This window comes from Podarcis tiliguerta, assembly GCF_965153285.1.
Source record: "Podarcis tiliguerta genome assembly, chromosome: 1".
In the NCBI taxonomy this organism is placed as follows: Eukaryota; Metazoa; Chordata; class Lepidosauria; order Squamata; family Lacertidae; genus Podarcis; species Podarcis tiliguerta.
The window spans coordinates 43338598-43360638 of NC_139534.1; the positions used below are offsets into that span (position 1 = coordinate 43338598).

At 43.5% G+C, this 22041-nt stretch overlaps 1 protein-coding gene across 3 annotated transcripts; it reads left to right on the plus strand.

Annotated features, from left to right (window-relative positions):
• The first annotated feature begins 4553 nt into the window (after window positions 1-4553).
• Window positions 4554-21990, plus strand: INSIG2 (insulin induced gene 2). 3 transcript variants are annotated; one of them, XM_083413865.1, is made up of 7 exons: window positions 4573-4705; window positions 12607-12700; window positions 12853-12963; window positions 16091-16215; window positions 16852-17018; window positions 17872-17971; window positions 18599-21990. In XM_083413865.1, exons 4-7 carry the CDS (start codon window positions 16117-16119, stop codon window positions 18638-18640), a joined length of 408 nt encoding a protein of 135 aa, XP_083269991.1. In that variant the 5' UTR covers window positions 4573-4705; window positions 12607-12700; window positions 12853-12963; window positions 16091-16116; the 3' UTR covers window positions 18641-21990. The 3 variants fall into 3 exon arrangements, with proteins under 3 accessions (XP_083269990.1, XP_083269991.1, XP_083269992.1); XM_083413864.1 differs by having other exon boundaries at window positions 4554-4705; window positions 12607-12963; XM_083413866.1 differs by lacking the exon at window positions 12607-12700.
• Window positions 21991-22041: the final 51 nt, after the last annotated feature.

Below are 22041 nucleotides of genomic sequence, written 5' to 3' on the forward strand. Positions count from 1 at the left end.
CAGCCTCGTTGAAAAACCAATTTTATATGACTTATCTCTTGTAGGCTGCACTCTTGCCGAGTTGCTGGAACTGTTAGCCGTGTGCTGTCTCCCTTTATGCACAACCATGTTCCTACACACTGGACATTACTAGCTTTGATTACAACCCTTTTGCATACGCATTGGAACAGCTATTCTGGTTCTTATAGTTTCCTTTAAGATTTGGCAGCAATTAAAAGGCTGAATGTTTACAAGAGCTGCTTTTAAACAAGCAACACTTGCATTCCCGCCCCCGCCCCCAATGTTGCATGCCAAATTCTGAATATCCAGCAGGAAGGACATGTTCAAACTGCGCTATTCAAAGGAACAAGGATAGATATTTTAATAACTGCGTGGCTTTAGAGCATACAGTATATTTAATTATAGGCTAAAAGTAAAAATGTTCAGACTGATACCGCCTTTCGAGGGAGGTTAGACTGACACCTTCATTGGCGATTTCCCCCCGGTGGGGTGGGGTGGAGGTTAACAGTGCAGTTCTATTATACATGTCTATTCAGAAGTGCCAATAAGTTCCATCAGTCCCAGATAAACATATATTGGATTGTAGCTTGTCAGTGCAATCCTCAGTATGTGCATGTGTGAAGTGGCAGGTAGTCACTTCTAAAGCCACATCAGGTCATGGTGGGGAGGCAATGGAAGTGTGTGCGCACTGGGGGGCGGGGGCGGAACTTGCTCCCTTCCCTTTGTACAGCTATCAGTATTTTCTTATGCCCCCCCCCCTGGTTCTAGTAAGGGAAGAAATAATTGTGCCACTTCTGGACTGTTGTACACCCTGGACTGGACATTCCACCCTGGAATGTCCAACATCAGTGGTATCATGAGGCCCATAGAGATATCTGTAGGCATTCTCCTCTGCTGCCAGATGGGTGCCTCTGCTCAGTCTTAACCTCCTGCAGCCAGCAGATCGGTGGGGTTAGGACTGTTGTAACCTGCCATTTTTATTCTGCCAAGTGTTTGCTGCATTTTAATTCTTACCTGCATGTGTAGTCATTTTATTGGCTTGCTTTGACATTTTATGGGTTTTAATTGTAACACTATTCTAATATTGTAAACTGCCTGGGGACGCTTTTTAAGTCTGACTGACACCATACAAATGCTTTTTAGAATTATGATGCAATACCCAATGAAGTATGATGAAGACAAATAGTAGATTTCACGTTTTGATTATTCCACAATGCAAATCTAGAGCTAGGTTTCTCCTACTTAAATCTTGAGTGCTCTTGTGTCTCCTACTGAAGTCTAGTTAACTACATACCTTCATCTCGGGTAGCTAAATGTCTTGGGCCATTGGCCCAAGCTGTCTATGCCACTGGTTTTCAACCTTAGGTCCTCCTCAGATATTGTTAACTACAACTCCTATTGTTCCTGGAGTCCCAACAACCTGTAGGAACTCCAAGGCTGAAGAACATTGCTTCACACAGATTTTCATTTGAACATGTGGAAGTTGGGAGTGAGGATAGCGCAAGCAACCCCATTCCCCTACCAGTTTTGAAACATTGTCTTAGGAGGGCTGAACTGCAGCTAATTTCAACGGCAAATAAGCTGTGAGAGTTTGTACAAATGAAGCTGGCCCACTCCGAAAGAGACCAACAGGCTGTTGAGGAGGAGTATGCAGGAGGCCCCAAATGCAATCAGATACTCCCACACTAATGCCCTTAGAAGCAGAACTCTTGAGGCACTGAAGACCTCCCATTGTCTTTTATGTACCACTCTGCTACCAAGGATAATCCCACAGAAAGGTAGAAATCTTGCAGCAATCTCATGTAGAGTTGAAGGCAGAACCACTCTGATGTCCCTGCAAATATACAGTGTGGCACTCATCTTGCCTAAAGTTAACCTAACTTTTTGTTATCTTGTTTACTTTACCCAGAAACAAATTTCCCAGGAACAAATCCACTATTGCCTTCATTTCTTTTATTCTTTGCCCTGTGTAAAAAGACTAACTTGTTCTTCTTCTGTGTCAATGTGCTATGCTGTTTCAATGGAAATGTCACTGTCCCCCCCCCCCCCGATCAACACATTGCTATTTTCTGTGCCCACACTCAAACTCAGCTCCCTTCCCCCAAACGCTATATTCTGTTATTTCACACAGACTGCTTCAAACGGCCTCAAGTGCACCCCCTTTACCAAAGTCTGTTGCGTAACCAGGAAAACTTTCTTCTTGCAAGCCTTTGGAGGAAATTAGTAAATGTGGTTTAACGTTTTGGGGGTTATCTGCACTGCTGCATTTTACTAATGATCAGGCTGAAGTAGTCTTACGGTTCTTTTCTGTTAAACAGGATCTGTTTTCTGTTGGAAATTGTCGTAAGGTCACTAGGTATGGTGGAAGGGCAGTCTAAAAATCTGGCAGAAAATATAAATTTATTATTTTGTCATTGACAGATAAAGTGACCTGCTCAAAATTCAGGTACCTATGGCTAGGTCACCTTTGCAAGTGTGTCTTGCTTCATGATGACATGCCCCTGTGTGCCAGGGAGCCCGAACCCCCTAGTTTACTGAAGAATTGAGGGCTATAAAGCCATTAGGGAAGCAGCTAGCACTGAAGTGTTAAAATACTTGCATCGTGCCACAGTGGGCATGTCACTGCAGCAATCTACAGGCCTATGAGGGTGGTTACCATTGCCACCCTACTGTTTTGATGCCTGACTGCTGCTGCAGGCTCTATTGCTATCTCCTGGGTTTGACTGTGTTCCTTGAACCTGCTACCTAAACTTGGCTCAGTTTGATCTCCTGACCCGTAGACCTGTTGCATCTCAGCCAATGGCCTGCCCCTCTGATGAATGACACCCAACTGTGCCAAATCTACTCCAGCCACACTCTCACAAAAGCTGTTCACACTTGTAAGGCTGTCATCTATTTTACTTGAATAAATGCAACACAGGCAAAATTCACCACAAGTATTTTCCAGCAATCCATCACAATCTAGAATAAGTTGCACCTGTTGGTTTCGGCATGTTATGCAGCAAAGAGTTTCATGCAGGGGGAAATATGGCAGCCCTATTTGTCCTGGTGTCTGTGGCAGAATTCACATGTACTTGCAGTGGCAAGAGTCACTTCTTCTTGGTGCAATCCATACAGTGTCCCATCCTTGATACATGCTTCCTTCATACACAAATTTGTGGAACTGTGTAAGATCACATCTGGGAAGCGCCGTGAACGGGCTCCGAGACAACTGTCCACTATAACTCCACTCAGTTAAGCAATCAAATAGTAGCAGTACCTGGAAAAGGCACACATCTCCTGAATTAAGATTCTGAGGTATACTTGTTACATGTGTGAGAGTCTCTAGCCTCAGGCAGGAGTGATGTGCAAGAAAGCTTATCTTCACCAGAAAAGGTCACTCCACCTTAGGAAAGGAATTCTCTTATCCTGCAATAAATCTACAGACAGGTCAAATGAAATACAGTAGTAGCCAGAACCATAAATAACCAATCTTCACTATTGTAGGCATCCACTGGTAATTGTTTTTGCATGACAGATTTCTTTAAATGGATTTAATTTGTCAATCAATTAAACCTACAGCCCTAGTTTTTCTTTTAAAAGGGGGAATACTGAACAGTTGTCCTTGGGGTGGGATAATACTGTAAAGAAGCTGTAAAGTTTCTTTCCATGTGTAAAGAGCTGCACAAGTAATGGAGAACAATTATCCAATTGGTAGTTGCTCTTTATTATTCTGATGAATTTAAAAATACAGCACAATGCAGTTTTGTGTCACATTATACAACTTACTTTGATTTCTATTTTTATTTTATTATAAACATTTTAAGCTTGCTATTTTATTTCATTTTTCCAGGCAGGGCCCTTAGGAGTTTTAACAACAGCTGGCCGAGCAGTAATTCTGCTTGTGAAGATGCTGATGTGATGAAGGAAAAGCTACCATACTTCTCTCAAGGGGTCTGCCAAGTGGGGGGGGGAAGGGGGGGAAAGAGCTGGCTACAGCACTGCTGTTAGCTTTGGGTGCAATAATCATTCAGTTTTAAATATAGATACCATTGCTAACTTTTACTTTTAGCAAACAATTAATGGTCCCAACGATAGACCACTATGTGCAAAGGAGCGTATTCTGTTGCATCCAAATCCAGGTAAAAATATACACAGAATAGCAAACACTTAAGTCTGAAAACAGACGACCAGTTATAAATCTAACCCGCTATTTCCCTGCGCAGCAATTTAAATTTGCAGTGTAGGCATGGCTCAGAAAATGCGACAGGTCCCAAACGCAGAAACAACCCCTCTTTCCTATTTGGTTTAAAGCATATCTGTCTAATAATAATAATAATGATGATGATGATGATGATGATGAAAGAGTTGACTGGAACTTCTTCTCTCTCCACACTCAAGCAAGCAAACCAACTCGCAATCCAAATTTATTAGGAAGCGCACAAAGCTCAATCCTAGCATATTGTGAGGCGCCCACCCCCCACTTCTCGTCGTCGGTCTGGGAGGCAGCCGGCAGCACCCACCACCCCGCTGCCCGCGGTCTCCCGGTCCCGGCGGCCTCTCGGGCCCCGGACTTCCCTGCAGCCTCCGCGGCTCGGCGGAAGCGGCTTTGCCCCGAGTCAGGTGTCGTCGTCGTCGGCAAGGCGAGCCCGCTGCCGGGTTAGAGAAGACGCGGGAGGCGGAGACTAGCAAGCAGGCAGGGGAGGGAGAAGATGGCGGAGGCAGAGTGAGTAGAGAGCTCGGCGTGCCTGCGGCGGGGCGGGCGGAGAGGGAGCGGGACTCGGCCGCGGCGGGGCTGCAGCCGGCGAGCGGGGAGGGCGCTTCGGAGGGGAAGCAGCAGCAGCAGCAGCAGAGGGGGCGGGGGGCTCCCATATATCTATATGACTATCTATACCTAATAGGCAGCTGTAGAGCCTTCCCCGCGCCCCTCCTGACTCTCCTGGTTTATGGTGACGGAGTTGAGGGGCTCCTGACGCCTGCCAGTCAGAGGGAGACAAACAGACAGACGGTCAGCTTTAGGGGTGATTCTCATGCCACCCCCCGTCTAGATAGCGCTACTTTCGCAAAAGGTGCTTGCTGCTCCTTGCCCTCCTGTCAAGCCGGAGAGAACGACACATGTTTTCGTAGAGAGAGTTGTAGGGTTGGGAGGGGGGACCCCCAAGGGTCATCTAGTCCAGCCCCCTGCAAGCAGATGAATCGCCAGGTCGAGAGTCAAGGCAAGGCGCAGGGAACCTGTCCTCTTTCCAGACACACACACACATACACCCCCCCACCTCTTCCTCTAACCAGCGAAACCTGAACTTGGGACAGACCCAAATTGGCTGGTTCAAAGACCATCCGGTTCAGGAAGTAGCTTTTCTACATCAAGGCCAGGAATGCAGGTTTCTTCTTGCCTGCTTTTTGCATTTATATCCCACCGTTGCGCATAAAAGGAAGCGCAAGGCGGTATTATGTCATTTTGCCAATCTTCCCCTGCCTGCCCAAATTTCATCCCGTCCCCACCCAGTGAAGTCCATGCCTGAGAGGAGGTTTGAACCCGGTCCTAGCTCAGTGCTCCTAGCTAACTGCAACACAATGTCCACCAGATTGCATCCTGCAGTAGACACCATCCCTTTAGGACAAGGCACTCCATCAGGTCACTGACTATGTCACAGAAGGCAAAACAGGGAGTGGATGTAGTGTGGGTTTTAGTATTCAGGCGCTTTCTTTGTTTTCTGGTTTATTGATGTAACAAATTTTCTGCTTTTTGAAAAGGTATCTTCAACCCCCACCCAAACACACACACTTATTCTGGTGTCATTTCTTCAAAGATTTTGAAGATGTATAATTATGTACAAGGTTTATATCAAGCTCTTATCAATTCCATCTAAGAATCCAGTGAGGTGGGGGAGAGTTTGTTCGTTTCTTTTAAAAGCAATGTCAATCTGCATCACCAGCGGCAGTAGAAATATCTTCAAGTCCTTCCTGCGTGTATGTAGATTGTTCCTGTCTCTGGGTTGGCCTGCAGTGTTAGGCAATTTCTATTTGTCCATCACTATGGCTCTTACGTTCCAACCATGCCTTACTAGGTTACTATAGATAGAACCACGTGAGGTAAGCTATCACATGGCTATGTGTCCTCTCTGGAACTCACCGAACTGAGTTGTACCATCACCAACTTTCTTGAGAGGTTGTAGAAGCATGGTAACAGCAATTTCATTGAAGTGGTTACCTACAGATAGCTGTCCATACAGGTCGATCTGTGCATTTGTTTTGAATCTGCTGTTGTATGGTCGATGGCTGTATACTGGTAAATGGGATCCACTAAATCTGCTTGCAATGCCCCTGTAATGTACACTGAGAACAAGATAGTCACTAGGCTCCTGCCCAAAGGCCGTAGCACACCTCACCAGGAAGAGAAAACACCTTGCATGGTGCTTCCTGGCATGGCAACCACAAATAATGGTTGAAATAACAAGCCAAACAAAAATAAGCGGACTCATATTTGTGAGTCTAGTTATTGTGGTACTGTACAAAGGAGGTGTGTGTGTTGTTCATACAGAATGCAATTTAAAATCATTTCATTTAAAATCAATAGGAAATCTGCTATATAGGTATCTTGTTGCTTAGGATATTTGCTCCCCATCATTTCAGAAAAGGTTGGAATAATTTGTAAACATGTACTATAGTATTCTGCATTCCAGACTGAGTATTTCTTTTGAAAATGCCTTCGTTTTTCAAGGCCACTGATGGTGCAATACCTTCACAAGGGAGCTTTGCAAGAGTTGCTTCAATACAGGAGATCTTTTCTTACCTTGCTTTATGTGCCACTCAACCATAAATTTGTGCGATACTGGTGCATTGCTCAAGAAGAGTTAATATAGTTAAGTATTGTAATAGTTAATAGTTGAGTTACCTTTAGTCTTATTTTTAGAAATTGATTTAAAGGTATCTCGGGGTGCAGCTACAATTCAGTTTCTGTGAATTCCAGTGTGAACTGGCCTGTATTTCCTTGCAGATTGGACTAATTATCCTTTGGAGTTTGTATTCCTCCAAATTTTGTGATGCAGTTCTTGGCTCAATAACAACAAACCAAATGAGTTAATTTAGGATAAAACATGTTTTAGAAATGCACACAGTGAGATAAAATATGTTAAATTAATACAAATACGTTTGGCAGATTGTTTAAAAGCAAATAGCATTTTAAAGCAGGAATGAGTTTGTGAATGAACATGTGCAAAATTAACCCAGACAGGAAATAGATGAATTTGACCTTCCCCGGTCCATAGAACCTTCCATATGCACCCAAGCCCTCTTTTCCCTCCTTGCTCTGCACCTTTTACTGGTTGCACTTTCATGGTGCCGTATGTGCTGCTGCTTAGCCAGCCATTCTCTGTGATGAGAGCTCTTCCTCTGCATCACATTCTGTTATCTGATGGCCTGCTTTTATATAGAGCCCTGGCATGTAGGCTACTCACACAAAATAGAAGAATACTTCTTGCTGGCATTATGGAGAGGACCAGATCAGAAGATAACTCTTATGTGAGGGTGATTATACCTAGCACAGTGGCAAGAAGCCAAGTTGAGAGTTGGTAAAGAGGTGGGCATCACAGAAAACAGGACCCCACATGCAGCCGCAGAGGGTCTTGTCTGGACACTAGTCTCCACACAGAAATCTCTTGAACTGTTATAAATACTTTATTGTGTCCCCTATCTCCCGTCAAATGTAAGACCGTTCCATTTTATATGTAAAAGAACTGAAAAATGACTGACGGCCTTGTCATGTCTGCTTTAGGGGATTTGCAAAAGATTGTTGGTGGGGAATGAACACTTGGCTTAGCTTTCAGTTGAAGAGGACCAGGCAAAATATATTTTTATTTATATAGGCCTCTGGCCTGCAATCTGCATTGCAAACATATTTGAATTGATTTTAACAGATTTGGTGTTTAATTTTTTTTTTTTTTTTACTGATTGTAGCTGCCCTTGGATCTTTAAAAAAAACTTTGTATTTTATAGCTGTTTTGTGGTATTTTTCTACCTATATTGGGGACAGTGCCATCAGACCAAGGCATTGCCCACTGATTTATGTCATTGACACATGGTCTCAGAACTAGTTAAAGGTAGGTAGCTGTGTTGGTCTGCCGTAGTAAAATAATAATAATAAAAAATCCTTCCAGTAGCACCTTAGAGACCAACTTTGTTTGTTATTGGTATGAGCTTTCGGGTGCATGCACACTTCTTCAGATACAAGAAGTGTACATGCACATGAAAGCTCATACCAATAACAAACGTAGTTGGTCTGTAAGGTGCTACTGGAAGGATTTTTTTTATTCGGTCTCAGAACTGCGCTTGATGTCTTGACTACAAATCCAGAACAAGGTTCTGGATGCAGGTTTCAAACATTAGAGGATCTTCCAAAACCCAATAGTAGAGTCTGAAAACTCTATTTCCTGCTTTGTAGCAAAACACTGTAATGTACCTGCAGTTGCCTAGATAAGTAGGCAACTTGACTGTTGAACTGTGAAGAGAACTGCAAGTGATAGGGAACTACTGTAGGAAGTCTGCACAGAGATGGCAATTAACCAAAAGTGAGACCTGATGGTCACCAGAGCAAAGAATGTTATGACAAGGTCATTCTGGACCAAAGGAAAGCTTAGGCTGCATAAATTGCAGAGTTGGGAGTGGGGAAATCAGCCTTCAAAACAAAACAAAAACAACCACCCATATGATCACATAAATAAGGCATACTTCTGTGCCTTCTGCACCAAGTACTGTACTCAAGAAAATTCCACACCCCTCACCAGCTCTCCCTACACACCCTCTGGATCAGACTGGCAGAATTCCTTTTTCAGACACCTCTTTTTCCAACCTGTCAATCAAATATCTTGTTCTACATGGATCCGGTCTTACATTCGTGTATAACAAGTATTTTGACTGACAGCTTAGTCACCTGGAACGTTAAAGGGAGGGGAAAACCCTCCCCCAGAAGCGTTGTTTTGCACATTCTGAAGCTGCCAATCGTTTGCATCTTTTGATAGCGCTTATTCATAAGCAAGTGGAGGAGATGTAGCAGCAAGAGACTGCGTGTTTCTTCTACGCCACCTCTTATTCAGCAGATTCTCGGAGCACACAGAAGTGCCTGTAGGTGTGGAGTACTGCTGCAGGCCTGCACTTCTGCACCCAACAAATTGCCAACTGAGCATAGTAAAAAAATAAAAAATAAGGAAGTTGCAATCACTTTTCAACCCACTTCCACAAAGGTAGTCTAGCAAGGTTCTGTACAGCTTATGTGGAATGCTTTGGGATCCCTTTGCACCAGATACACAGGTGGGAAGCAATAGGTGGTGGTGGATCTTTGCCCATATCTAGTGTGCAGGCTCTGAAAGAGTGCATCAATTGTCAACACGGCACCCATGCTTTCAGCGGTCCAGCTTTTGGTGGTAATACGGTCCAGCTTTTGGCGGTCCAGCCTTTTGGTGGATTTTGAAGAGTTTGTGGTGAGTTGGATGAAGAGCCTTGAGGGAAGGCAGATGGCTAAGACATTGGGGGCAAAATATAGAAAAGGGCACAAGAAGAAATGCTCTTTGAAGGCTTAGGTTGTGAGTTCAGAGTAAGAGTTGATTGTGTGGCTCGGCTGAAGCTTCTGTGGGTGACTTCTGCTTTTCCAAGCAGAGCAAACCATTGAATGGAGTTCAGCTTGGAAACTCTGCAAAAACTTGAGAGGTTTGCCTGTACATGCAGCACACCTCACCATGGAGCTAAAGACACCACCTACACAGCGAGTTCTGTTTTCTGAACGATGCTATCTAAACCAGGATAACTTAAACATTGAGTCGTCCCCTACGTAACCAACTGATCACTGTGCTCTTCCATGGAGGGCATCCTGCAGGTACCACCCTATTAAAGAGGTTCATTTCAGAATCGGGCCAGAATGTTCCCCTTTGAACATATCTTTGTCTGCTACATATCAGAGAGGCAACTCCCCTGTTGTCATTCAGTGAGTGCTAAAGACATTCCTGTTTCAGCAAGCCTTCAAAATAGAGATCTTTACCTCTGTATCAGATTTAAAACGTTCACGTGCTGCTGTTGTTTTAAAATATATGTGTTCATTTGTTTTTTATCTATGTAGCTATTTTATCTATGTTTTTATTATACTGTGAGTCACTTTGGGATGCCTCGTGGGAAGCGACTCATAGGTGAAATAAGCAATAACAACATAATAATAATACTGAGCACCAAAGGGTTGGGTTGACTGTTTCGTTCCCTGTCCTGCTTTGTCAGCACCTAGCTGGCTCCTGTTGGAAATAGGATGTTAGAATTGATATCTCTTTAGGGAAGACAGTTCTCCTATTCCTATGAAATACATGCACACTCGCTGAAAGGCTCCCCTTTTTTCTGTTCTACCACATAGGGCACCAGCTTTGGAGTTACGCAAGTTTGCCCAGCCAGGTTTCTGATTTCAAAGCGTACCTTAGTCATTTTCTCTGCAAGTTCTGTTCTTCTGGCACTGGGCTAAGTGTGTGAAGAGCTGTTGCGCAAGCACCCCTTGAACTCACCTGACCGTAGCACGGTGTATCTTAATAAAACCTGTTTCAGAAATTGAGGACACCTTTCAAAGTCCCTTTACTGAATGATGTTTTTGTGGGGAGAGGAGAGGCACACAGCAACACCAGAAATGGCTCAGTTGGTAGAGCCTGAGATTCCTAATCTCTGGGAAAGGGGTTCGAGACCCACATTGGGCGAAAGATTCCTGCATTGCAGGGGTTGGACTAGATGGCCCTCAAGGTCCCCTTCTAACTCTACAATTCTATGAAAAGCACCTCTTCTAGAAATCATAGAACCATAGAATTTCAGAGTTGGAATGGACCCTGACGATCCAACCCCTGCAATGCAGGAATATGCAGCTGTCCCATACGGGGATCGAACCTGCAACCATGTAATTACAGTGGTACCTCGGGTTACATACGCTTCAGGTTACATACGCTTCAGGTTACAGACTCCGCTAACCCAGAAATAGTGCTTCAGGTTAAGAACTTTGCTTCAGGATGAGAACTGAAATCGTGCTCCGGCGGCACGGCAGCAGCAGAAGGCCCCATTAGCTAATGTGGTGCTTCAGGTTAAGAACAGTTTCAGGTTAAGATCGGACCTCCGGAACGAATTAAGTACTTAACCTGAGGTACCACTGTATCAGCACCATGCTTTAACTAGCTGAGCTATTCAGGCCTGAATCTTGTAGTAAAGTACACCAGGCCCTGCCCACCAATTCTTTCTTCCTACCTCCAGCACTACCTAATAATGCTTGGGTGTGTTTCCATTCTTTTGTTTGCATATTGATCTAACCAAGTCACTTAACTGAAGTTGTCATCATTCGATCGTCAGGCACACAAGGATAATTCCATTGACTTCTAAGGAGTCACACTCCTGCGTCTCCTTTCCCCATCAAAGCGACACCCTAGCCATTATACTATCTGTGCAGCTACTCTGATTCTATTCCTGATAAGTTCAACTTAAAGCTAGGCTGTGGAGTTTATTATGCAATCGCTAATAACTTACTATCACAGCAATTTGTGGAAGCACCTCTTTGGGAGGTTGCCACATTGACTTGGTATGTTTGTGGTAACATGATGTGTGCCAGGCTTTGGTTAAAAGAAAACAAAAGAAAAGAAAACAGGCTATGCTACTTCAGTGATTCACCATTACCCCATGAATGTTTGGCTGCCTATGATATCCCATGTTTAGTTCTCAGCTTTTGGGGAGACGGGCCTTGAATCTTTCAGCAATAGAGACCAAAAGTCCTAGTATCAGTTTTGTCAAGATTAAATAATTCCTGAAGCCGTGATGATGAACCAGAAAGTTTAGTAAAAATCATTTTATTTCCATTTTGTTTTCTGCAACTTTCTATTCAGATGGTGGTTATGGGTGTTACTCGACTAAGTCTTACATAGAGTAGACCCATTTAAATAAATGAGCATGGGTAAGTGAGGTCCATGGGTGTCAATAGGTCTACTCTGAATAAAACCTGGATGCATACCACCCCAGGATTTAAAGCTTTTATTCACAAATGAGGAGTAGAATTTTATTGTACTAAAATAAATGAAAGCTGGGAATTCTTGCCAATTACGCTGAATATCTGGGTGTTAATTTTTTCATATAGAAAAGCACCTCCTTATGCGTGTTTTAAGGTGATGCTACATTTATCTTTATATCAGCAACTTATTTTTTTTTTAGCAGAACCTATATTTTCAGTTGAGCAGTGGGCACCTATTGACTTATTCCCATGTGAGTGGCCACATTGGCAAAGTGCTCTTTTAACCCAGTCCTCCCCACTGTGAATAGTGACAAAAAAGCCTTTCTTGCTCACACACATTAGTGTGCATTCATTACAGGACCTGATGCCTCTGTATTTTAGAGGGCAGCTGAGAGTGGCTGTGCTTGTTTTATGCTCAGAAGCATCTTTGGAATGGGTTGAATCCACCAGCCACTTATTCCCTGTACAATAGCTCTCCAAAGGTGCGCAAGGATTGAAAGCTGCAGAAATTGGCTAGTAGAAGTCCTCGTGAGTTAATGCCATGCTTCTGCAGCCTTCTTCAAAGATTATATATGTGTGCGTTCCATAATTATATTGTTTGTTTGTTTTGTTTTGCACAGGATTTGGAGTACACCCTGAATTAAGAAAAATAGTATTGCTTCAAGCTTCTTGGTCATCCTCCCTTCTCTCCCAACATATGCGTTGCATTTTGCTGTAAGTACAGGCGGCCATGGCAGATGACGATGATACGCAGCCATCCATCCCAAAGAAGTGCGGTCCGTACATTTCCTCGGTGACCAGCCACAGCCTGAACTTGATGATCCGCGGGATAGTCCTGTTTTTAATTGGTGTCTTCCTTGCTCTAGTATTAAACTTGCTACAAATTCAGAGAAACGTCACCTTGTTCCCACCGGATGTGATCACCAGCGTCTTCTCTTCGGCTTGGTGGGTACCGCTTTGCTGTGGAACAGCATCAGGTATGTCGGAACAAATGTAGCCAGAGAGAAACTTTATTAGGGGAAACATCATGGGCTTGATTCTGTCCTCAGAAGCACCATTTGGCATTTCCTCCTCCTTTCCTCCAAGACACCTGTGGACGTGAACCAGGCAAGGGTCGTTAAGGGGAACATGAGGTCTAGGTGCACCTTTTGTATCTATGGACTTCCCTGTCTCCTCTGCTCAGCCATGGAGAATGAGGTAGACAGAGAGTCACGGATGTGGGAGGTGCATCATGTAGCCCTGACTTTCCACATAGGAACCTAATGAGCTGAGAACTCATGCATGCACATCGGAGGATATGCAGATGCTGGATTCATGCAACTGTGCTACCCAGTTACAGCTCCCCCTCTTGCTGCTAGTAGGGATTAGCTTGCTGGGATGTCTTAGATTCTGGCAGAGGAAAGAGTGCCAGGCATTCTCCATTCGTCATTGCTTCTCATGGGCCAATCTGGGCATGGCATCCCAGTGCCAGATTTACGTGTAACCTAAACAAGCTATAGCTTAGGACCCCACTCTCTTGGGCCCCCCAAAGAAATTTAAAGGGGGGGAAACTGGATGTACATTTCCAAAGTTTAAGATGAAAAACAAAATAAAACCTACATACAGCAACAGTGTTTTGTGTTATGTAGGATCCTATGATGTAAGTAATGGGCCCCACCTGCTAGCCTGCTCCCTCAAATATCACCGGTTTGCTCATTTCTATATATAGGGTGTCTAGATTCTGCATGGACTGGTTGCATGGCAACATGTGCAAATGGCTTTAAATACCTATTAAGTCCATAAATTACCATATAGCATATATTCAACACAAAAAACAGTGACAATTTGTTGTTGACAAAGGGCAGCTGGACATATAAAGGGCCCCGTTACCTTCAGTAACTGAAGGCCTCATCAAACCTAAATCCGGCCCTGCATCAACCACATGACTGGCCCTAGGCAGAGAGGGATGCCTAGCTAATCTGGACCAGGGCTGGTGGGAGGGGACGCCAACACTTTGCTTCTGCTACAGTCCCAGTCCGGATTGCACCTCCCCTCCCCTGGCTGCAGTTTAGAAAAGAAAAAGCAGTCATGGGCAGCCAGTTTGCATTCAGTGATCCAACTTCATTTTTTTATATATATAAAACCTGATTTCAATTTCCATTTGGTGGTCCAAATTTATTTATTTTGAAAATCTGATTTATAGTAGAAATGTTCTTAAATTTTGCAAGGCAATAATCGTCTTAAGTAAGTAGCATGGTCTGCTGAATTCTTTTGTAAGCCAGAAGCAAACCAGTGATATTTGAGGGAGCAGGCTAGCAGGCGGGGCCCATTACTTACATCATAAGAGCCTACACAACACAAAACACTGTTCTGGTGGGGGCTGATGAGAGTTATAGCGCAAAACATCTGGAGAACCCCAGGTTGGGTAAGGCTGCTGTAGTACAATGGCATCTAGATTTCTGTGGCAGGGTAGGGTACATATCTCTCCAGTCTCCCTACCACTGATTCAGCCAATACTTTAATGAATTCAGTTGCTGCATAAGATCTTTTTATCAGCGGAAACCTCTTGGCAGTGGAGTCAGGGGGCAGCACTAGGGGAAGGTTCTATTGTAAGTAAACCTCCCATAATATGCCAATATTTTCCTGAGGTGCTGCTTGTCAGATTCTGATACAGGTCAATAAACCGATCTATTCTCTAGGAAACAGGTTTTTGTTGTTGCTGCTGAAGATAATCTTCAAGGCTACGTATCTTGCATTATCTAATTACTTTCCTTTTGTACCTTTTCATGGAATTAATACACCACAGATTTCACAGAGGATTCAGATTTGAAAGGAATTGTCTGTGTAAATTGTCTGAATGTGTTGGTTTTCTTTTCTCGGGGGGGGGGGTGTCTGTGCGCGCTTGGAATATTTTGGTCACAGTTAGAGACTCGTTTTATCTCTAAACTGCCTGCCTGTCATCTTTCCTTTTTATTTATTTATTTTTTGCCCATCTGAAATCCTTGAGTATTTTACTGCACCATTTGCTTCATTTTTATTTTACACCTAGACACAAGCATTTGCTTGGCTTGATTGTCTTTTGCCACCCTTCTCCACCCTGGTCCTTCTGGAGGTTTAGAGTACAGCTCCCAGCATCCCACACTGTTGTTGTTGTTTGCTTTCATTAGCCACTTTCCCCACAAAGGTGACTTGAAGCAACTTGCAAAAATGGTACAAACAGTAAAACCGGATACATTGGTACCTCGGGTCACAAACACTTCAGGTTACAAACGCTTTGGGTTACAAACTCCACTAACCCAGAAATAGTACCTCGGGTTGCGAACTTTGCCCCAGGATGAGAACGGAAATCGTGTGCCGGCAGCAGTGGGAGGCCCCATTAGTGAAAGCGCACCTCAGGTTAAGAATGGTTTCGGGTTAAGAACGGACCTCCGGAACGAATTAAGTTCGTAACCCAAGGTACCACTGTATTAGGAACCCAAACAGAATGAAAATCTAAAAACACATCCATATATAGGTCTCAAACACCCCACCCCACTAAAAGAGGCCACAGATAGCTGATACTCTCCAAAGTAAGGGGCTAAAGCCTGGGTTCAAAGAGATGTTTTTGCCTGGTGCCTGAAAATACATAGTGGTGGTGCCAGGCATGCCTCCTGGGGGAGAGTGTTTCACAAGCAGGATGCTATCAGTCAAAAGGCTTGCTTTCATGTTTCCACCCTCTGCACCTCTCTCAGTGGGTGCCTATGGAGAAGGGCCTCAGGTGATGAACACAGTCTTGACTTGGTTCATGTGGGGACAAGTGATCCTTGAGAGTGAGCTGCATGAGGCTTCATAGGTCAAAACCAGCACATTGGTTTCCCACATTGCCTGGGGCTAATGGAAGTTCTAGTCCAAAGCATCTGGAGGGCATTCAACAAGGCTGAAGGCAAGGGCAGTGGCAGAAACTTTTTTGCTAGCGTGTTTTCATTTGCGGGAAGTTATAAAAAAATATGTTGTTTCGTAAAATTAACTAGTAATGTAATGAATGGTTACCAGTATGATATCAGCCAATTTAGGGAGCGTCAGCGAATGGCAAATTTGGCAGAAGTCATAATTATTCCTTTCGCCTTTTGTTGTTGTCATTTACAGCTGTGATTGGTTTATTGTACCCCTGCATGGATCGACACCTGGGAGAGCCACACAAATTTAAGAGGGAATGGTCCAGTGTGATGCGGTGTGTAGCAGTCTTTGTTGGTATAAATCATGCCAGCGCTGTATCCTTCTCTATGGTAATGAAGTTGGCAGCCGCATCCAAACTTTTTTCTAGGAGGCCAAGAGCTAAACAACAGCTGCCCCGCTCACTTCACTGGGTTTGCACGCCTGGTGCACTCCCCGACGTGGCAGTGAATTTATTAGTTGCCCTTCCATTGTTAACTCAGGGTGATTTACAACAGTTTCAAGCTACATGTTTAAAATAACTTAATAAACACAATAAAAAATCCAGTGTGGCTGAAGAAAGCTTGGCCATAAAACAGCAGCAAGAAGCAATAAAGTATTAAGAAATAACATTCTCGTGACACAAGAGTTCACACTAATGACAGGGTGCATGTAAACTTTTAGCAAGGTGGCTGTCCCAAGGAAGGCACTTTTGCAAGCCAACACGCACTCATGAGTAATTGCATACCTACTAAACAAGCATTTGAAACATCATGCCCTTGGTCTAGTCCTAAGAGTGCTGCGAATGGTCAGCTAGGGATGCTCCAGTTAGATATGATTTTCGGAAAGCTGTTCGGTGTCAGGAAAATCAGAGTTGTGTGATGCTTACTGGCAATCCCTTTGAGGCAAAACCCCAAAACAATTAGTCAGTGTTCCGCTGATCTTCCGAAACTGTTCCTTAACGACGCTCACAGAAAGTGGATTTTGCCAACAACATCCAGTTGTCCCTCACACTTGCTGCACTTTCAATTGGGCTGTGGTGGACGTTTGATCGATCTCGAAGTGGCTTCGGCCTGGGAATAGGAATTGCATTTCTTGCCACATTGGTGACTCAGCTTCTCGTCTACAATGGAGTTTATCAGTAAGTGTTTTCTCTTCAGTATGGCGATTGTAATGCTAGGATATTAGAAGAGGTATCGGGGGTTGGTGCCGATGAAATACTAAAAACTATTCCGACTCCTTGCCCAGCGTGCATCAATCCCATCAGAATGGATGGTCTGCAAGATTGCATCAGAGGTGCGGGGATTTGCATGGGCCTGTCCTTTCGGCTTTGGGACTGTGTGCTTCTACACCTGCCTGCTCTGTTTTAAAAGAAGAAATAGAAGGGGAGAGGTGTTCAAGCAGCAGGACCAAGTATTTGGGTTCCCAACCTTGCAGCAGATGTCTGCGCTCTTCCCAGCTTACAAGGCCAAGGGAAAAGCTTAGGGGTGTTTTGGCAGCTGCATTGCCAATGACCTATGAGCAGCTTAGCCAAAGCACCTAGGGCCAAAACAACAACCCTATTGCTACCTTTCCAATCTCAGACTTGGAACTAGGGAAGGAAGCCTGGCGTTACATGGAGGTGCAGCATGGGGTCAGGGGCCTGGCTGCAAGCTTTTGCTTGACTTCCAGTGCCCAATTCTGACATTGTGGGCTGGACTTCAGGTGCCGTGCTGATTCCAATGGAAGATCTGCCATCAGCTCTGCTGGGCAAGGGCTGGTGTCCCGGCCACTGCAGCACAGTGCTGCTTATGGGTCTTTTTGCAAAGCTTCAATGCACAGTGAGCAGGCTGTGCCTTGTTTTTCAGAAACGGGACTGTGTCGGATGCATTAGCACAAGCTGTTACTTGTACCAGTGCAGTCTTGAGCCCAGGCGACAGCGTCAGAGTGTCGGAGGTTTCCTGTTTCTTTGTGCATTGTTTCAGGCCTAACCATGACTCTTTATCTCTCCCTAGATACACATCTCCTGACTTCCTTTATGTGCGTTCCTGGTTACCCTGTATATTTTTTGCTGGTGGAATAACTATGGGGAACATTGGCAGGCAGCTGGCAATGGTAAGTTAGTCTGTCACTGCTGGGATTATTTGCAGCATACCTGTGAATAATTTTGTCTACCTTTAGATGTGTGAGCCATCTTTTGCAGGTCACATCCAGATAACTGTGCTTCTGTTCAGGAAGCTCAACATACAGCAGTACTTGTGCTTTCCAACCCTGCCATGTTCTCCACTTAACTACACTCACTATTCAGTTCACAGTGCCTTGTAGGATAAAACCCAGGATGTACCTGATGTTGTCTGTGCATTAGCAGAACTCCCACTTGCATAATGGGACTTCACCTTCTCAGCTACCCCTGTAAACCTACCCCACAACATGCCCTCTAAACCTGCTCTGGATAGCTGGGAGACCTAGAGAAGTTTGGTAGGGGGTGGGAAAGCTGCAAAGCACATGACAGCATCATGAAGTCCTGCTGTGTGAGTGGAAGTCCGTTCAACACAACGTTGGATTCAACCTGCAGATTGTAGGAGTAAGGTGGAAAGCTGGGCTCCCAGAAAATTTACCATGCTGAGCTCCACTCATTTGCATCTCTTGTTCTCAATTTTTACAGTGTATCCTTTATTTTGTGTGTGTGTGTGTGATTCTTGGAGACACTTACCACTTAATTTATGTGTTTTTATTTTGTAGTATGAATGCAAGGTTATTGCAGAAAAGTTTCATCAGGACTGAAAAAGAGCAAAGCATACCTTTCTCAAGGAGGATGAATGACAGACCAGGAAGAACTGGCACCAAGGAGTACTTTATAGTGTTTTCAAAACGGTCGTCGCCCTCCCTTGTGTCTTCTTCTGCTCTCACTCGCTGTCCCCCTTGGCCTGTTCCACCTGCAAAAGACACTTTTTACTGCAATCTGTGATTGCTACATCTGTAATTCACTTGAAAATCCCAGCATCTTGGTATCTGATCAGTGTGAAATTCTGCTGGAATGCAACATGCTGGACAAGTTGTTGGTTTTTAGATAGGAGCCTTTACTTTATAAAGTAAGCTAGTCTTGCCATATGCCATCCTCTTATTTGCATAATGTTCCTGTGCCAAACCAAACTCTCTCTCTCTCTTTCGGTTGCATTCCTTTTTTTACCTTTCCCTGGACAACTTGGGGGATTAAATGTTATTAGAGTGATTCTATTTTATTATTCATGCCAGAGTGATGTAAAGGTTGCCTGAAAAGGCATTGAGGACAGTAAATCACAAATATAATTCAAGGCTGTGACATCACTTGTCCCTACCCCACCCCACCCAAAAAATCAACAGGTTAGTTGTATGTCAGGTACAGTTATACACAACCAACTTGTTCCATGTCATGGGTTGATTGTATATTGGATGTAAAACCAACCTGGACCATTCTGCATACGAACAGGTGAGGCTTCTGCTGCAGTCATGATGTCTGTGCCTGCCATGTTCCTTTGTAAATAGGTGCATTCTGTTGTAGGACTCTTCATGCAACACTAGCAGTAACACTGCTGCGAGTGCAGACATGGCTGAGATGGAGTGATGCTACTGAGACCACCTGAAAATAAGTCATCTGTGGATGATAGATCTGCTGTGGAAATAGGAAAACCAGAACTTCTTTAAATTCAGTGAGATCAGCCTCTGTTTACTTGTTGGAAGTTTCACTCTTGCACTATATGCATAAGCGTGGATTCTCACATGCATTCTGATGATAGAAGACACAGTCTGCTGTGAACTTCTCCTATGCATGCCCCATTGAAAAGAATGGATGAGTGGATAATTGTCGTTTGCTACAGCAAACGTGAAAGGATCCCAGTAGTTCAGGGATTGGGAGCCCCTTACCCTTCAGGTGTTGTTGGACTCCAGCTTCCATCAGCCCCAGCTAGCGTAGACAGTGGTCAGGGATGATGGAATTTGTAGTCCAACAACATCTGGCAGGCCAGAGGTTTCCCATTCCTGCATTAGATTGTGCTTGGTTAAACAGACTCGAAGAAGGCCAGAGTATGATGTGTCCTTGACACTTATTAGAGGTGTCCATTGAGGTTGGGGGTGTGGCAGAAGGGAGAAATGCCTTACTTGTAATGAAGCCCTAAAGTTGTTGATTCTAAGTAAAAAGCATAAGTTGAATCTGTTCTAAACTTGACCAGTTTCATTCCTTCTATTGTCGTTCATTTAGCTTTAGAGAGCTGCTTATATTCTTTTAAAGAACATTTTCTTTTTAAAAGAAATATTCTGTAAAAGGTTTTTTTTAGAAAATGTGTTACAGTGACTCGAAAGGGCTTGGTCCAAAGAACCGATGTGTTTAGACAAAATGTTTTATTTTTCTTTAATAATGTATATTGTTGTGTTCATTAAAAAAATTGTGGAACAGACAAACTAAACAGCGTTTTTAAGGGTTGCATGCTAATATATGAAGAATATGCAATGAAAGCTCGGGACAAAAAGATGTCGGAAGGAAAATGTGCAATCAATAAGACTTAAAGAAAAGAAAAAGCGCAAAAGCAAATAATATGCAAAATATCAGTAGCTGAGACTTCCCACTTGGTGTTGTAGCTTCCCACCGCAGCACTGAAATGTTTCCAGTGTTGTCCTATGGACTTAATGTTACGGAGAAAGCACTTACACCTTAGTGTATCTCCTTATATGCCCTTCCCCCCACTGAAATTCAAACACTTTGTGTATATTTATATGATTTAATTTTGAAGCATTTCCTTGAATGGTACAAATGTCACTTGGGATTGTGGAGATACTTTAAAAATTAAGTCAACAGAGAGCTTAGTATTCCAGCATAGCTTGCAAGTGCATCCGTGATTAATATTTATGGGTCAACCCAACTGTTTAAAGTGTTTGTTAAAATTGTGGCATGAGTATATTTTGAAGGCTTAAATCGGCAATTTGGCCCTTGGAAAACAATAGAGTGACTAAATTAGGCAACAGACCAGTAAGATGTGTGGAGCTTTTTATGCGAACTGTACAAGAGATCTCTTACTTAGAAGTTTCTAGTCATTGCTTGTATCCTCCAGGGCCTTCCCATAGACAGGTGAGCTTGGAGCATATCAGCAGAGAGCTAGTAGTTATCAAGGAGATCGCCTTCTGTTTCACATGTATAGTCTAGGGCAACTCTTGTTGGGAGTAGATGGTCTTGGGAGTATAGCAGGTCTCTCGTTTCCCACAGTCATTGTTTTTAAATCTAGTTGACACGAAATGTGAAAAGAATTATGAAGGCACGAAGAGCAATTGTGTGGTACCTCAGTTCACAATACGGCATGTAATAGCTAAAAAAGATGGCTGTTCATGGCTATGTTAATTGAATGTTATGAATACCACTGTTTTCTGTAACAGACTCTGCAAACTTTGGAGGACTTAACAGATTTGCCACTTACAAATCTTGCTTGCTTTTGTGTCACATGTTCTTTGCACCCAGCTGTAACGACGGGGGGGGGGGGGGGAGGTTTTCATCCACCATGCTGAAGAAGTTCAAATGTGGTGTTAAATATTACATACATCTTCATATATTTATCTCATCCTTTGCATATTAACATGAACATGCAGAATAAAACCTTTTGTATATCGTAACTACTCACCAGGCACCCTTGTATACCATGCCTTGCACTGTCAGTCAGTCAGTGATAGATAACACATGGTCAGTTTGAAAATGCCACTTGGGATAAGTTCAGTGACTCTTCCATGTCTTTAAGTCAGTGATGCAAAGTCACCCCAAAGTCATTCTTGTGGACTACTGCTTTTCTGTTGATGAGTTGCTTTTCATTTAACAAAACATGTGTTGATTTTTATGTACCTACTAGCCGGTACTAGAATTTTGGGAGGAGAGGTTTGTAATGGGAATGCCTTAATTACAGTGGTGGGAAGAAGCAGCTACTGTATAATGTGTAATTATAATATTAGACTGTCTTCAAAATGTTCTGTAGAGGATGACTAAGATATATTTTAGATACAACTTTATAAGCACTATAAACTCTTCACTAGTTGTGAATTGTAAAGGTTGACGATGTTTACTTCAAATTGCTGTTAAAAGCAAAACATGTATTAAATATAATTACAGCCTCGTTGAACCGGTTTCTTTTTCATTTTTCAAGAAGCAATAATTGATAATTATCCTGTTT

Excerpts from the sequence above, each read along its gene's own strand:
- INSIG2 (XM_083413864.1), top strand. The coding sequence starts at position 12,717 with ATGGCAGATGACGATGATACGCAGCCATCCATCCCAAAGAAGTGCGGT. Across the intron at positions 12,964-16,090 it reads TTGCTGTGGAACAGCATCAG|CTGTGATTGGTTTATTGTAC; the intron begins GTATGTCGGAAC and ends TGTCATTTACAG. Across the intron at positions 17,972-18,598 it reads TTGGCAGGCAGCTGGCAATG|TATGAATGCAAGGTTATTGC; the intron begins GTAAGTTAGTCT and ends TTTATTTTGTAG.